This window comes from Lutra lutra, chromosome 6 (assembly GCF_902655055.1).
Source record: "Lutra lutra chromosome 6, mLutLut1.2, whole genome shotgun sequence".
NCBI lineage: Eukaryota > Metazoa > Chordata > Mammalia > Carnivora > Mustelidae > Lutra > Lutra lutra.
In genome coordinates, this window is record NC_062283.1 from 66118333 (window position 1) to 66136042 (window position 17710).

The 17710-nt window shown below is 43.9% G+C and overlaps 1 protein-coding gene across 3 annotated transcripts in view; it reads left to right on the forward strand.

Annotated features, from left to right (window-relative positions):
* Nucleotides 1-17710, forward strand: part of KIF6 (kinesin family member 6) — a 465466-nt gene that overhangs the window by 368637 nt on the left and 79119 nt on the right. For all 3 annotated transcript variants that reach the window (XM_047733172.1, XM_047733173.1, XM_047733171.1), the window contains one exon: nt 4356-4411. In XM_047733172.1, the coding sequence (XP_047589128.1) occupies nt 4356-4411 (56 nt within the window). The remainder of the gene's footprint in view (nt 1-4355; nt 4412-17710) is intronic.

The window sequence follows — 17710 nt, forward strand, 5'->3', positions numbered from 1 at the left end:
CTTGTGATCTCTGTCTGTCAAATAAATAAATAAAATCTTTAAAAAAAAAAAAAAAAGAAGAAGAAGAAGAAGAAGGCGGATCACACCAGCTAAAGTGTGGGAATTGGCCTGAAGGCAGATAGCATGAATGCAGGGAGCCACTCAGGTCCTTGTCCCTTGGAGGTAATGGGGTGGGGTGAGGGAACTGTTCCTTCTCTGAGGCAATGAGAGGAGGACTGAAACCAGGTGGAATGCTGTGAGAGATACAGAGGACAAGGACAGAGGGGAGGACAGGGGATGGATGCATTGAGTGAGGATGGCAGTGGAGGGAGGGGCAGGAGCACGTGGGTGAGTGCCCATCCTGGATGGTGAGATGAGGAAAAGTAAGAGGAAGGAGAGGGATTTTCGGAAGCAGGGTGGGGGGGCGATCAGTTCCTCAGGTGTGTTTGTCAAGAAATAAAGCGGGACTGGGAGGGAGATCTGGGAGGATGACTGTGGGGATGTCTGTGGGGATGACAAGTGAAGGCACTGGTGTGATGGGGTGTCTGGGGAGAAGAGGTCACACGGGGAGAGGGTCACAACAAAACCCTGCCCACACCTGATTCACAGCATCTAAGGAACAGCTGCAGAAGAGGAGACAGAAGGGGCGCCTGGGTGGCTCAGTGGGTTAAGCCGCTGCCTTCGGCTCAGGTCATGATCTCAGGGTCCTGGGATCGAGTCCCGCATCGGGCTCTCTGCTCAGCAGGGAGCCTGCTTCCCTTCCTCTCTCTCTCTCTGCCTGCCTCTCTGCCTAATTGTGATCTCTGTCTGTCAAATAAATAAATAAAATCTTTAAAAAAAAAAAAAAGAAGAGGAGACAGAAGGAGCAACCAGGGAGAGAGATGGCTGATGTGACGTGAAAGCCAAGAAGGAGAAGGGTTTGCACTCTGTGGACAGTATCCAGCACAGCCCTGGGCGCACCATGGCTGCTGTGGGATTAATGACGGCTTGGTGTCACGGGAAGCCAGGCTTGTGAAAGAGCAGCCAGAGGACTGCATTCCTTCTCTCTTCCAAGCCCAGGCCTTGCCCCGAGGTGGAGATTTCTGTGCAGTGCACAGAGCCGCCTGCCAGCCCCCATGCTGGAAATACCCCCCAGCAAAGCTGCCTTCCCGAAATGAGCAGTGCAGTCAATGACTCCCAGATAGGAATGCCTTAGTGCCAGGAGGAGACCCTCAGGGGCGCCCGGGATGAGTCACAGAGCCTTGTCCTTGGCCCTGCCCAAGGTACAGCCTCCCTGACATAGACCAAGCCTCCTCCCCATGAGCAGCAGCTGAGGCTGTCCTCCAGAGGAAGAGTGCACCCTGGGGAAAGTCAGCACAGGTTCAAGCACCAGGGACCCAGGCTAGTTCCCTGAGCCACTTCAGTAAGGGAATGTGCCTCTTTCAGGTCAGGAAGGAGTCAGGAGTCTCCCTTTCCTAATGATCAGAACTCAGTCTAGGGCCTGAGAGAGGGGAAGCAGGGGGGCTGAAGGCGATGTGGGCTGGGCAGGTATGGAGATGCAGGTGGGCAAGGAAGAATGTGGCAGAAATGGGGGTCACCTTCTTTCTCATCTCTTCCGCCTCCCCTGCACTCTCCTCTTCAGAATTCTCCTCGGGGCTGGGCTTTCTCAGGGAAGAGTTTGTCTTGACAACTGGAGATCAGGAACACATGTGGGTGGGGTGGCCTGGAGCAGTGACAAGTGCAGAGTGAAGGGAAAACGGTCTCATGTGGACAGCACGGCCCTCAGCGCACACCTCTTCAGTGGGCAAGTCCATTTTAGCTCAGCGCTGAGCTGCAGGGGAGATACTGGAACAGCTCATGGCTTTCCCCGCTGGGTCTGTCAGCCCTGGCAGGGCAGCTCTTCGGAGCGGGTTCACCTCAGCACGAAGCAGCTCCCTCCAGGACAAATGTGGGCACCACCAAGGCTTGGGGGAAGCCAGCCCAGGCCCTCTGTCAGGGCTTCTCTGAAGAGTCACTGTGGAGACAGCCTGGACTGCCTCGATATCTTCCCCTTTTCTTTCTCTACTCTGGTTTCCTCCAGAATTGACATGAATTTCAGCAGCTCTGCAACCTTGTTCTCATATCTTCCTGATTCTCAAAAATCCAAATGGGTGAGTGGACACTATGGGAGCAGGCACCCTGAGGAGTCTTTCACCAAGCAGGAAAGGATTATCAAGCCCTGTGGAGTCCTAGGTTCTGGGGATGGACAGAGCCAACCGTCCAACAGTTAGAGTCCCCCTGCTTGGCAGAACTTACAGGATGAAAATAGCCCCGTCTTCTGAGTGGCCTGGCCCACAGCTCGGATGCTGCCTGTCTGGCAGGCAAAGGCCAGCATGAGCCCACAGAGCCCAGCACAGGGACTTATGAGAATGTCTGCTGAACCGAATTCAGTCTGAGTGGCATCAAATGGACCTGCATTTCTCTCCCAAAGGGTACAGGCCCTAGCTGAAGAGAGCACATCCATAAATCTGTCACAAGCCTGAACAGCCTAATAAGGGAACTGGGGTGGAGACCCAAGAAGCCTAACACTGAGAGGAAATTTAGTCCCCTTCCTTGGAAACTTCCCATCTGCAGTCACAAGCCAAGCAGCCAGACTCGGAAAATAGCAGTGACATAATTCACACTTCTCCCTCATCAAGCAGAGGGCCGTCGCAGCACTCTGGCCTCTGCCCACGTTGTTCCCCTGCCTGGAATGCCCTCCTCTTCCTACCTCCTCTAACAAAATCCTACACCACTAAAGAACTTAACAGATGAAACAACATGATACCTGGGATTTATGGGACCCAGAAAGATTTGGGGGGTGGGGAGGGAATGCAGAGAGAAGAGATCGTTAAAATCAAATTGGCTCAGTGTCGATGGTTAATGACTATTAACTAGTGGGTAGGGTTTTCTAATATGTCCTATGCATCCACGAAAGCCGGGTCAATCCTACCTTGTCATGAAGCTTTCCTGACTACTCTCCACTCATGGAAAGGCCCCTCCCCAGTCATACCCCAGTGGTAGCGCAATGATTTACTGTAGCCATTTATTATGGATTTGTTACATAGCCTTTCAGTTGCCCTTTAAATTCCATGGCAGAGAGGAGAAGGGAAAGGCTTCTTTCCCTTCTTTCTTAAGGGTCCCCCATGTATAAGGGACCAGACCGCATGTTTCTCACATAGACCAGATCCTACACTGCTTTGCCAGTGCAACGTTGGGTTCTCAGCAGGCATCTCATACATATTTGTTGGCAAATATGTAGAAGTCATTGAGTAAACATCAGCACAACCATCCAACAGACTATAGACAGCCATCAAAGATAATGGACATGGAGACGAACCATTAGAGACGGTGGACTCTGAAAAACAATCTGAGGGTTTTGGAGGGGCAGGAGGTGGGAGGTTGGGTGAACCTGGTGGTGGCTATTATGGAGGGCATGTAGTGCATGGAGCACCGGGTGTGGTGCATAAACAATGAATTTTGTAACACTGAAAAGAAATCAAAAAAATAAAAAAATTTAAAAAAAGATAATGGACAAGTTTCTAATGGCGTGCAGAGGGATTAGTACTGTTATGTAAAAAATAACCAAAGCACAAAATCATGTGGATGGTATGAGCTTAACTCTATAAAAAGTGAGTAGAAAAAAGACTGCTTGGAGCTCAAAATGAGCGGATTTCTGGGGAGCGGTTATTGGGGATCTTTTTTGTTTTGTTTTTATACTTTCAAAATGTGATTTAACATCATATGCAACAGGAGTCAGCATCCTTCTGTCAGGGGTCACATAGTAAATATTTTCAGCTTCACAGGCCATACAGTCTTTGTCACAACTACTCACCTCTGCTAACGCAACCTGAAAGCAGCCATAGACAATCTCTAAATGAATCGTGGTGGCTCTGGTTCAATACGATTTTATTTACAGAAGTAGGTGGAGGCCTGGATGTGTTTCACAACCAGCCATAATTGGCCAGCCTCAGACCTATTAATTAATAATAAGAAAAAAAAATGTTATTTAAGTTATAGTAAGCATGTATTCTCGACTATAACTAAAAGCTCTTGATAATGTAATTAATAAAGAAGAGCAGGGCACAAACATCTTACAATGCTTTATTCCAGTACCCTTGCATCATAAGACACTCAAAATTGTAAGTCATAATTCTGTGCTGGATAAAAAAGTAAAAATTCACAATACCAGTAATTAATACAAATTTTAGCTCTATTTTTAAGCCCACTATATGTCATTTATTTAGATTTTCTTTTATCTCTTTCCATAAAGTTTTAAATTATTTTAGAGAGTTCTCAGAAATCTATTATTTTTAATGCATAATTTGGGATGAACAGAAATCGGCAAATTCTTTTTTTTTTTTTTTTTCTCCCTGCAGATTTTCTGAAGCGAAGGCCCTCGGAGAAAGTATAAATGAAACAAGAAGCAAAATTGGTAAGCAGATGTTATTCTGTGAGCATCTTTCACAGACCATTTTCCTAGTGAAAATCAGGTCATGATGTCCCTCCAAATAACCAGCAGGCCGAGTTTCAGGACATCTCTGCCAAGGAAGCCGCTTTGAGAGTGCCTTTCCTTGGAAGTTTGTCATCTCCCCTACCATCCATCAGGAAAAGTGTTTTCTTTTATCTAGAACTTGAACTTTTCATCCTCATGAAGGCCTGAGCTCTAGCATCCCAATGAGAAAGTTTTGCTTTTCCCCCAGTGTTCCTCAGCAATAGCTCAACTAGTCATAAAGGCAAGACTACAGTGAAGTTTCATATTTTCAAGTGCTGTGAAACACTTCTACACCCACCCCCCAAAAGCTTATACTTAGCATTTTTGGCACAGGCATGCATTTTTCAGAACCATCCAATAAGCCTGTGGAAGGAGGAGAAGGAAAATGAGCCTCTGTGCCTTCCCAGGACACAGGCTGCCCAGCAGGGCCCCGCCATGTAGGTGAACATCCCTGGAAAGATGAGGTTAAGGCAGGAGGCAAACTCAATTAAAGTATGCTTCATATTTTTCTCAAAGTGAGAGGAAAATGTTGCCTTCATCCCAAACTAGAAGACACCTAGGGACCCATCTCCCAGACTGGGGCAGCTCTGTAGAGCAGCCCCTTGTGCCTTTGCCTCTTGCCAGAGAGGGTGACTTCCTGCATCTATCTCTCTTGTCCCCATCTTCCTCCCCTCATACATGAGGGCAGGACAGAAGCCACTGTGAGTGTCCCCACTGGCTTTTCCTACAGAATATGGAAAATTACAACAGCTTCAGACATTCAGTCCCTAAATAGGAGTCTCACGTTCTCCTCTGCTGCCTGAGGCAGCCAGGCCCTGGGCCATGCCCAACACCATGCAGAGTATCTCTATAGTCTCAGGGGTTCTTAACCTAAGATCTAGGAACTCGGATAGGGGGGAAATTAGCCTTTATTTTCACCAACCTCTAACTGCAATTTAGCGTATTTTCAGGGATGAATGGAGGCAGCTGACCCCAGTAGGACTAGCAACACCTGTCATCCATGGAAATTGCAGACATTTTCATTTCACAGCCCAGTGTGGCAGATATAAAAAAATATCTTTTATATGCATCAGGATTTCAAAATTATGGTAGTTATTAGACTCAGCATTTGATCTTATTATTTGATGCATTTATATAAAAGCATATAGACATTTCTGTACCACAAAAAGTTTTAAAATTTTGGATAACTATTTCAGTATAACTCATTTCTCTTAAAAATCCTTTTTCCCCCCATGCTATGTACCCAAAAATTCATCATTCTGAGGGAGGGTCCATGGTTTTATCAGACTGCCAGAAGGATCCCTGGCAAAAAACAGATTACAAACTCCTTTCTTGACCTGGGTTCCCAAACCCCTAAAACTGCATGAAAAAGAAAACTGGGTGTTAAGGGTGTGTACATTTTTCTGGAGAGGTCTGATTATCAGAAAGGTCAGTGACCCAAACCAATATGGAAATTGGCTCTATGTCAGTGCCCCATCAGCTATTCCAGGACTTGAGGGCTAAGGAGCAGCCCAGACCCAGCAGCAGGACCATGCTGGCCCACCTGGCTGGATGACCTGGAAGGAAGGGAGGTAGGGAGGGAAGGAGAAGCAGGCCTCAGTGCATCCGGGGTGGACTTATCAGCCTTATGGGACTCAAAGGACCCAGTGGTCTGTTTTTATCCCTGGAGGGATAAGAGGGAAAGACCTTTTATAAACTGCTTCTCCCCAAAAAGTAATATGAAGTTTTTCTCTTGAAAAATATCTCTCTCAACCAAAATAAAACCAAAGCGTTCATTCCGACACTAATGAAATAGACTCATGATGAAAGACACCAATGGCCTATACTAATATAGTTTTTCACTCTGAGTACAGGTGGTTGTCACAAGTAATTCTGAATTCTCCCTAGTTTTGGTGCAATATGTTCGTAGATCTGGTTTGCCACATTCTCAAGAGGAGGCAAGTCAGATGTTGACCTACAGCTCTGCTGGTTGTGCCCTGCCCAAGAGCCAGGTTCTGAGGGTGGGGGGGTGGCTGTAATTTATTTCTCAGTGAGGATGATCTGGACACACAAAGGGTCCAGATATGCCAGCAGAAACCTTGGGAAGTGGACCTTTGTTTTTTCTGGGTCATAACAAGCAGAGCTCATACCAGTGTTGAGATTCAAACATTCACCACTACCAAGAAAGTAGCTAGTTTAGTGGTCCCAATAGTCCCAATGTCACTCTTCCCCTACTTTATGCAAAGAGCAGACTAAAACCCATCCCCTGGCCACCCAACTTCCTAATGTGCATTTGATCCAAGGGGGCCCGGGTGAGGTGGATCACTGATACTCAGCCTTATTACTGAACAAGCTGTCATGGTCCGTGACCTCAGGAAGCAGCCTGCCATCACTGCATGTCAGAGACAAGGCTAAGATTAAGGAAGTGTAAGGTGGAACTTGTACACACATTTAAATTCAAAATCTCCAAGGGAGTCTTGAAGGAAACTGACTTCAGGAGATTTGTGACCTTTCTAAGCACACTTTTTCCTAGGGAGAAATTAAATCAAGTGGAATTTTTAGTTCCCAGTGACTGAAATCTTAGACTTAGTGAATCTAAAAGTCAGGAGGTGGGAGCTTGGCACAGTTGTACCATCACATGTGCGGGATGGTGACTCAGCTCCGCTCCCAAACTGTGCCACATCCTGCCTCTGGACACTGAGGCAGGAATGGGATGCTGTGGAGTACACATGGAATTGGCCTACAGAGAGGAAATGAAAACTGTGTTTGTGAACTACAGATTAGCCAGCCTATGTGTTTCAAGTTCAGGTTCCTTCCTGCGTAATTTTTCTCTGACATTGTGATCTAGAACTGTCACTTGAGTGTCATCCTCAAAAATTCCTAAAGGCTAACAATTCAGTTATAACCACATAATATCTAATTTTACATGGCATAATAAGTCAACCAAAACTCCCATGTTATTTTCTTTTCTTGTAATAAGCCAACACAAACTAGGTGGATAAACTCTTGCCACCAAATCCTTTTCTGTCCCTCTTCTGTACACCATTTACATCAATTCTGATGTCGAATCAGTTGAAATCAGAAATGGAAGAAATAACCAATTTAGAGTCTCCCCCAAAAAAGTAGAGTCTTTGTTTCTGTAGAAGAGGTGTCTTCATTGTATTTATGTGTCCCATACACAAGAGCATTAGACTGCATTTCACCACCTGGGCTGTGTATTTGACATATTCACATATGCCCTGCTTCCATTCATCATATATCTGAAACTGCAATTGAGCCCAAACTGGGGGGAAGGAAGACTGTGTGAGAAGCAGTGGCATCAACCAGGCCACTTTTCACTTGCTAGAATTCTGGCATTCCTTCTTCTACATCAGTGTTCTACCACTGGCAGCATTGTCTTTGGCAACAAGGAACAATGAAGGGCTGTCCTTTGGCATGAGGCCCACGCCTAGACCAGTCCAGGAGTCAGCTGCTTTAGGAGAGAGGAAAGGGCTTGATTGACAACCTCTTCATCTTCCACTGACCCTTCCAGGCCTAAATGAAAACTAACATCACAGGGTGCCACACAGAAGGGTTTTCACTAGTGGGCCAATCAGTGATCAATTCAAAAGTCACAGAAAATGTAATGGCAATAGCTGTTAGCAGGAGGTAAAGGGAAATGCTAGAAAGCTAACAAAATGCTCTGGAAGGTTTCTTTCTCCTAACTCAACTTCAAAGAACCCCAGCCACCCCTCCCCACATTTGAAGAACACTCTTTTATAATATGTTTCTCTTACATATTTGGGCATTAAGAAAAATCATTTCTCAGATCCAGGTCTCCATCAACAGGGTAAATAGGATGATTTTCAGTTGTGTGTCTTTCTGTACTGGGATCTTCCCTTGAGGTTTGCTTTTGGACCTGTTGGTGCATGTTGGTTTCTAGTAGCTTATCCAGGAGTAGGGGAAAGATGACATCTGGGTCATTTTGCTAGATTATGAAGACCTGAATTAAGTATATATTTTGTTGCTCTTTGTCACTAGTCCCAATTAACAACTGCCCCAACAACAGCTTCCACCATGTATTAAGCACTGACTGTGTCATGCCAAAACTTGACATACACTATCTCATTTAATCCTCGCAAAGAAGAGCCATGACCTACAGGGGGACGGGAGTATTACCTTATGTCATATATTATAGATCATGATTTTTAGTGTTAATGCATCTGAAAATCAAGATATATTTGGCCATTTTTTCACAGTTTACAAACCTCTAGAATGAAGATGAATCTTAACATTGATGTAATCTAGGTTCTATGAAATAGGGAATTATCATTATTTTGCAGATTTTAAAAAATGAAGTTTCAATGAGGTTTCCTGCTATGTGACTAAGTGAGAATCAAATTTCATTTCTGTCCAACTCCAAAACTTTTTTTTAACATCTTTATTTAATTTTACTTTTTTCAGCGTTCCAAGATTCATTGTTTAAACACCGCACCCAGTACTCCATGCAATACATGCCCTCCTCAATACCTACCACCAGGCTCACCCTTCCTCCCAACCCTCTCCCTTCCAAATCCCTCAGTTTGTTTCTCAGAGTACACAGTCTCTCATGCTTCTCCTCCCCCTCCGATTTCCCCCAATTCACTTTTCCTTTCCTTCTCCTAATGTCCTCCAAAACTTTTAAATACAGTTTATGATCTCCGTAAATTCAGATTGATCTGACTTTGACATTTGTTTCTGAGTTTAAAATTTTACTCAGCTGTTACTCAGGTCTCTCTTTGGCCTTTATCCTGTGTACCCAACAAAAGACTCAAACTTCAGCCTAGCTCATGCACACACAGCTCATGAAGATGAAAAGGGTCTTTGTAACATGATTAACGGTAGGTTGTCTTGTGCCTGTTGGGGCTCAGTTGCAGGGGCGGGTGGCACCTGAAACTCAGCCTGCCCTTGCTGTCATTTCCATGTGCACCAGCCCAGGCTTGTGTCTGCTCTTAGGAAGGGATGACTTTTTCTGGTTTGCAGAAATATGCTATGGACTTGCAGCAAGCCCGGTAGGATTCAGTGTCCCACATGGGTTTCAACCATTCTCTTCAGTGGTTTAGAAAATGGAATAGTGGGGTTGTATTTTCAAGCTCCGTACAACTGAGTGGGTTTACTGATGCTTCAGGAAACATGAGAGAATTTAAAGCAGTAACTTAGATGAGGTGTAGTAGGAATGAGTGTCATGAAGTACTTATGCTTCGTGTAAAACAGTAACCAATAAGCACTGGAGAAAGCCTGATTAAGGGCAGGCATAGAAATCATGAGTGACCACAAGATAAAAATATGTTACCACCAAGTGAGAAAATACTATATTCTCAAAACTAAGAAACACAGAAGCCAAGACTTCCGCTCTGCCCAGCATTTCCTTGTGCACATTGCATTTGCTCCATGAGGAGAGAGATGGTTCAGAGAAAAGCAGCTGAGGGGATGAGTAGATCTTTGGCTTTATGAAACAGTTCACCACATGTTTATTTTAAATAACAAGCTCTGTCTGTTCTTTAAAGTATTTGTGTGATTGTTTTAAACTACATTTATCAAAAAAAAAACTCAATTCATTTATGCTCAACTTATATTGGCCAGGATGTTTGGTTATAAGCATGAAAGGAAATTTACTGTCTCATGTAACCCGGAAGAAGTACAGTTGGCTTCACATGTACCTTCTTTCTCTCCTCCTTCTCTTCTTCCTTTTCTGTTTCTCCTCCCCTGCCCCACCCCTCCTTCCATGTCTCGGTTCTACTTGACTAAGTTCCTGATGGCTTAACCCCGCTTAGTGACAAGGTACCCCTGAAAAATCTCAGTTTACATGGCCTGTGGAATTCATAATCCCAGTAAATGCGATCTTTCCCAACAAAGTTGGCAAAAAGTCCCTGGAGTGAGGACACTTAGCCTGGCTTAAGTCATGTGTCCATCCCTAAAGCAATCCCTCCAGCCAAGGGGAATGAAACATGTTTGTTGGTTGGGCCTGGAAGCTCCACCCATTCCTCAGGTTGCGGTGGGGTCGGGGGTTAATCTGCCTGCACCACATAAAATGAACAAGATTTGTGAGGAATTGAAGAGCTTTCTTTCTCCAAAGGAAGGAATGCTGGGCATACAACAACCAAGTTCACTACAGACCTTTCAGAAATGTGTCTGTGGTTTGAAACAGAAAAATATCTGTAAGGGAATGAATTGTAGGTCCTATGAGAAAAGATAACAGTTAAAGTGATTTATCCTATACAAAAGATAGCTGTGCACAGGAAATTTAAAAAGCTTGTTTTAAGTATCAGTGCTTCTGTTATGATGGAAGAAATGCAGAATTACATGTGAAAAAATAACCAGGCTGGTAAGAAAATTGAGATTGGGGCAACCTCTCAAAACCCATGCAACTTTATAACTGGAGCTCTAATGAAACAAATTATAATAAAAATAATGCTATATATAATAAAAATAATGCTATAAACAGAAGGAAGCGTTAAATTTAGACAGGGAAACACTATCTAAAACATCGGATTTGTTGTCCAGTTTGAGGCTTTGTGATAGAAGAGGGGGCGTCAGGAAGGGTTGAGGTGCTGAGTTACGGAAATGTGACCAATACCCACAAAGATTGGAACTGCTGCACAACAAGAAAGCCCACTGACCATGCTAGACCAGGAGAAGGAACGCTGTGTACAGTCCTTGCTTCTCTACAGCCCAAGGGGGCTCAGCTCTGCAAGCTGGCTTTTTATTTGGTGATGTTTTTCCTGGTTGTGCAAAAACATTAACTTACTAGTGAAAAAATCCTTTATGAGCAGATGAGGCTCCTGTGTGATGTGGATTTCTGCCAAAGGAACATAGTCATAGGCGAGCTGACTGTATATGACACAATGTCATACAGAGGGACCAACAAGTCGTAATTCACCTTTCAAGGGTCTGAAAAAGGAAGAAGATAATTTTCACTTGTATTAAAGAAAACACAGTTCACCGTGGGAAAAGACATTGTGTCCAAAAGGTAATTAAATGGATAGAGACTCTAGGAATCTTACTTTGAAACAGGAGAGGTGGGCCTCTTTCTGAGATGGCTCAGGGCAGCTAGAAACGAAAAGGGCGAAGCTGATTTCTCAAGGTCCCTCCTGCAGCAATCTGGAACACTGAAACTCCAAGACAGGCAGTTACATGTGACAGCCCATAACCAGCATGACTGATGTCTTCACAGAATGGACTGAGTGCTCTGCTGTCATAGTTTGGAGATCAAACAAACAAAAATGATCTGAGCAAGCTGGAGAGCTGTAGAGTATGTTAACTGACAAGAGGTAACACTAATAATTGTCATGTATAAGGAAGGAAGCCATGATTTGGTTCGAATGACAGCCAAGAAAGATGGATGACTACTCTCCTGGCATCCTGACAGGGTGGTCTTACATTAATGAAGGGACCAGCATCTGGTATCTGGCCTTTCTGGATGGGTTCAGGAAAGTCATGCCAATCAAATTCACTATAAACTGAAGAAGCAAGTGTTAAATGGACCATGGAAGATGTTCCTTTATAGACAGGAGCTCTTAAACTGCCTCCGTCTGGGGCATCTTCTCTTAAGAAACAAAGTAGATTAGTTATTGGAAGGCTGGCAAATAGGCAGCCCTCAGCACAAACAGAATCAAAACAAAGAAAAAAGCTTTGAGAGACAAGTTCTCACAGTCGTGGTGAAGCCTCCCAAGGTGTCCATTGCCCACAGGAGTCGATATCCCTAGAGCAATTACAGTCGGTCCCCAGGCTGACCAGGCCCCTTCTGTGCAAAAGAACCCTTTCTCCAGAAAAGATAAAATACCATTCATTAGGGTGCTACTTCCTGTAATTATTTCCCATTCCCGCCTCTCAAGGATGAAGTCCACATCACTTTGAACTGTGCTCTGGGTCCTAGAAACAATCCCTTCTGGTTTGGTTCTTTCAATTTTCAGAACTAGAAACCCAGTCAAGCTAGTTCAGGCTTAGGAGGCAAAAATCTCCTCAGTATGTAGTAATAAGAGCTGAGACCTGTGCAAGCTGAAATGGGAGCCAGAACCAGGACCCAGGGGGAATTCAGGAACCAGAGTGGCTCTGGGGCCCAGTGCACCCTCCCCAGGCCTTCCTTGGGGTCTCTTGCCACCTCTCGCATGCCTATTCTTGCAACCTGCTGGTTTTGCTGACCATAGGCCTTGTTCTCTCATCTTTGGTTTGCTCTGGCCCCAGCTGGACCTGAAAGCATCCTTTAACACTCTGTCCCTAAGGTGAATGGGCTCATTATTTGCCTATTTCTTAGCTCAGAGTTATGGGAAAGAGAACTTGAGTGGCCTACTCTATCCTTTCTAGGCCTCCAGGACAGCAGCTGCAGGTCAGCTTAAGAATGTGCTGTCTTGAGGTCAGAAACCCACTGCTGGTCCAGGCAGCCAGGGAGGGAAAGAGGTTTCAGGAAAAGGCCACCTAGGCAGCAGGAGAGGTTTCTTTTTTAAAAGGAGGATTGGTAGAGCAGGCACAGGGATTGACACCCTGTATCCTCTGGGCTTTGTCTTCTAGCTGTGTACAGATGTTCGCTAGTTCAGCTCTTACAAGATTCGATCAATTCCTTCATTTGCAAGTTCTGAAGGAAGCAGTGCACCATTTTGCCTGTGGTTTACCAACAGTACTAGTGACTAATCTTTGTAAAGTGTATTATAATATATAGGGTTTTATTTTGTTATTTTTATATACTCAAACCCATTGATCTTTTCTTTTATCATTTTTTTTATTTATTTTCAGCATAACAGTATTCATTGTTTTTGTACCACACCCAGTGCTCCATGCAATCTGTGCCCTCTCTAATACCCACCACCTGGTTCCCCCACCCTCCCACCCCCCCACCTCTTCAAACCCTTCGGATTGTTTTTCAGAGTCCATAGTCTCTCATTGATCTTTTCTTTTATGACTTCCTTCATTGCTTTTGTACTTAGAAAGGGTCATTGGAACAATAATAACTATGGGTTGTTCATTGCTGAGTATTTGTTTAAAGCTTTCTAAATTTTCTTATAGTTCTTTTATTGTCTATTTTTCACACTCAACTAATTTAGGCTTTACTGTGGAACATGGCATCAGCTAAGGCTCAAAGTGGAATCTTTTGCAAAGAACCAATTTTCCCAACACCTATTTGGTTTAATGAAATGCCTTAAAATAAAATTTCTTCCCCTCACAGGAGAGTCATTTCAGATTTTCAGAAGGCAGCTGATGCATCTAATCTCATCATAGCAGTGATGTACATCCTCAACATGATAATTTTCTTACAAGTGTTACAAAAATAACTTTGCCAGCCAATACTATTATCTGGATATCAGAATAAGTCTGCAGAGGAGTGCCAACTTTTATGTAAACCAGGAAGCTCATGGAGGGGGAGTGGTGGGCACATATCTGTAAGTGGGTGATCCCTGCAGGCTGAGGGCCCTCTCCATACCCTGTGAAGGAAAGGAGGCTTTCCTTTTTTTCTTTAATTTCTTTATTTAAATTCAGTTTAGTTAAAATACAGTGTATTTTTAGTTTCAGGGGTAGAATTTAGTGATTCATCAGTTGCATATAATACCCAGTGCTCATTGTATCAACTGTCCTCCTTAATGCCCATCACCCAGTTACCCCATACCCCACACATCTCCCCTCCAGCAACCCTTAGTTTGTTTCCTAGAGTTCACTGTCTCTTATGGTTTTCCTCTCTCTCTGTTTTCATCTTATTTTATTTTTCCTTCCCTTCCCCTACATTGATCTGTCTTGTTTCTTAAATTCCACATATGAGTGAGATCATATGATAATTGTCTTTCTCTGACTGACTTATTTTGCTTAGCATAATACCCTCTAGCTCCATCCAGGTCATTGCGAATGGCAAGATTTCATTCTTTTTGAGGGCTGGGTAGTATTCCATTGTAGATACCTACTGCATTTTCTTGAACCATTCATCTGTCGATAGACATCTGGGCTCTTTTAAGGAGGCTATCTTTAAACCCAGCTGCACGAGCTGGGGAAGATAAATGGTACCATGTTGGTTCACCTCTAAGGAGAAAATGTGAGTTATATTACCTTACATTGATTAAACAGGAGAAATAATTATAGCTGTCTTAGAATTGGGTACAGCCTTTGTCAATGATGCTGTGCAGGCAAGAGCTGAACCTAGCAAAGGGTTTGCCATGACTCCTGTCAACCGCCCTGAAAACACTGGTGAGTTCCCCGCTAAAAACCAGCAAAAGCTTTCAAAAGCAGAAGACACACAAGGGTGGTTCCTCCCCCACAGTGGTCGTTCTGTTCAGGGTGGAGACCGCTTGGGTTTGCTATTGGCTTCATGTAGTAACACGACCCTGTGGACCAGCCATACCCCCAGCATACAGTCTGCACCACAGCTTACCAAAGTGAGACTAAAAATACGCATGTGCAGCTCCACCACAAGCTGTGCTGGTTAAAGCACAGACCTGCAGAGGGGGGACCAGATACCATGCAGAGACATTTGTCTCTGCTGCAGGGACTCAGCACTCTTCTTCCAGCAGGTAGGTGTCTGCTGTTGGGCAACATTTAAAAAATTGAGATCCTCCCAAGCACATTCACACTGCATCACTAATCAGGCATCTCCTGAACGAAAGCCCAGCCCTAGCAGTTTGTGTGGGGAAAATAGTAACAACAGGACTCTGGGCACCTGCCTGAGCAAACTGAAAGGGCAGCCATAAGCAGGACCAGCAGGAGTACCACTGGAACTCCCTGAAGTTTGGGATCAATATTTGGACAGATTGGGGTTGCCTGAAAGGAATGGGAATAAACAGAGAAACTTGAGGCCAGCCATTGTGTGTCTAAGCACAGACTTTGGGCCAGCAAGAGTCAAAGAGGTGGAGTCCCCACCATGATAGTAATAATAATTAACTTTGGTAGAGATATTAGTATTATCCTGTTGTTATAGATAAAAAAGCTGAGACTGAAGGAGGTTAATAAACATGCTCAATAATACCACACTTAGTGAGGGGTAGAGCCAGAGCTGGAACCAGTTTCTGTTGGGCTCCAAGGTCAACGCCTTTGGTTAGCAGGAGAATTCACAACTCAACTAAGAAAGTGTTAGGCTCCTGTTGTGTAAGTGCCCAGAAAGGTCACATGTTCTCTCTGAGTCCAAGTTAATGATAAAAAGAAGGAAAAGGAGCCAGCAAAGGAAGGCTTTACCCAAACCCTCTTTACTTTCAACAATATAATAAGGGAAGGAGACAGAGAGGTTGGCAGGAGGTAGAAAAGGGCTAAGTCAGCCAAGGCAGGGCAGGCCTACCTTCCTAGGTTCTCTCCCCTGATGTGGAGTTTAGAAAGTTATAAATTGCTTGGAGGTTTAGTTTCTGTCTCTTTTTAATTGTACACGGGATTCTTGGATGTAGTTTCACTGCAGAATGTTCAAACACTACATTAATATACGAATCAAAATGTGACAGCCCTCTTAATTTCCTTTCCCCAGTACCAACTATGGCCCCTCCCCAGAGGGGAGTAACCAGAGGGGAGTTTTGTTGCATAAATGAGACCATAATGTACATCTTACTCACACCTTGCTTTTCTCATGTACCAGTGAGTGTGGGTCTACTGCTCACTATTTTTGATGGGGCTATTTGTAAGTATGAATAAACCATGATCTATCTAGCTACTCCCTTGAAATGGCCATTTCACTTTTTTTCCCCAGTTTCTTTCTGTCACAAACACTGCATGCATTTTTGTGTACAAATGTGATTGTTTCTTTGAGTTAGATGCCTGGAAGTAAAATTGGGGAAAACAATGGTGGATGTGTATTTTTAATTTTAATGAGCACTCCCCAGTTGCCCTCCCAAGAGGATTTTATTAGTTTGTGTTCCCATCAGTGTGTGACAGTAACCATCCCCCTGCCCCCTTACTTGTACATGATAATATCAGTCATTTTATGTTTTGCCAGTTGGAGAGCAAAAAACGGTATTTCATTATTGTCTTAATTTGCATTTCCCTGACAGCTGGTGGAATTGAATGCTTTTTCATGTGTCTCATATCTTTTGCCCATTGGTTGGTTGAATTGCTCTTTTTGATTTGTAGGAGCTCTTTGTGTCCTCTGGATATTGGGCCTTTGTCTATGGAGTAAATAGCAGATGTTTTTCTTCCAGTCTGCCACTTGTTTTAATTTTCTCTTAAGATTTTTCGAAGAACTCTAGGACAGTTGCTTTTCCCTAACTTAAAAAAAAAAAAATGCCTTGGGTAAGACTGGTTTTTCTGCTCTTCTTCATTGGAAGTTGCCTGTAACTGGGAGTTATCCACCCTACCTTACCACAGATCGGCTCTCGTCTATCTCTCCATCACCTTGCCTAACCATAGCACTGCCCTAGAGAAGATATCCAGGGTAATGTGATCACACTGCATAGCACTCACCAAAACATATATGGGCCCAAACTGGATATGACCATTTCAGATCATTTGTCTTGTAGCCACTGACCACTACATGAGTACATGACCCCTGCACACAGAATGTTAAACCTTTTACCAGACCACTAGTCTGGTGATTTTGTTGCTGAAGACATAAGTTTGGAATGAGGCAAAGACTGATTTTATTAATTTATTGAAGTTATCTTTAATGATGCCTGAATATTTTTAAACTTTTATTGTATTTTGCAAAACAAGTTATTAACACATGTTGAGATGATGCTGAAGTCTAGAAAACCTCCTAATAAATAATTGGAATATAGCAGTACCTAGCAACTCATTAACAAATAGCAAGGTCCTTGGGTAGACCCTTCTGTTGGAAGACAAAAGCATATAGTTAAGGAATGGCTACAGAAATGGGTAATGTACTAAGTAAACTTAATAGACAAGGGACATCAAAGACAAAAAGTTTACTAATCGCCTGCACCAATAACCTAAAGCAAGGGTAGATCTATGTCTGAAAGTTATGAAATGATATACTCCTGCAGGGTTAAATATTCCAGTCTTGTATATATGCCATGGAGAGGAGTCATGAAGGGTTTGGCTTTACTTTACTCACAGTGAGATAACTAGAACAAAACCTTTATTAGCTCCCATGACAGAGGTGATGCCATGCAAAAAGGGGTCCAACACCCGGGAGGCCTTATACCATATCTACAAGGGGTGAAGCTGAATTGGAGAGGCTTTTGGCCTAACAGCCACTAATCCACATATGATGGGGACTCCCTAGGCAGGCAGTTTTCAACAGGACAGTAATGGCAATACCTTTCTTCTGTTGTCACCTAGGGGGAAAGGATAGACTGCAGCAGAGGAAGGAGTTCAGAGTCAGGGTTG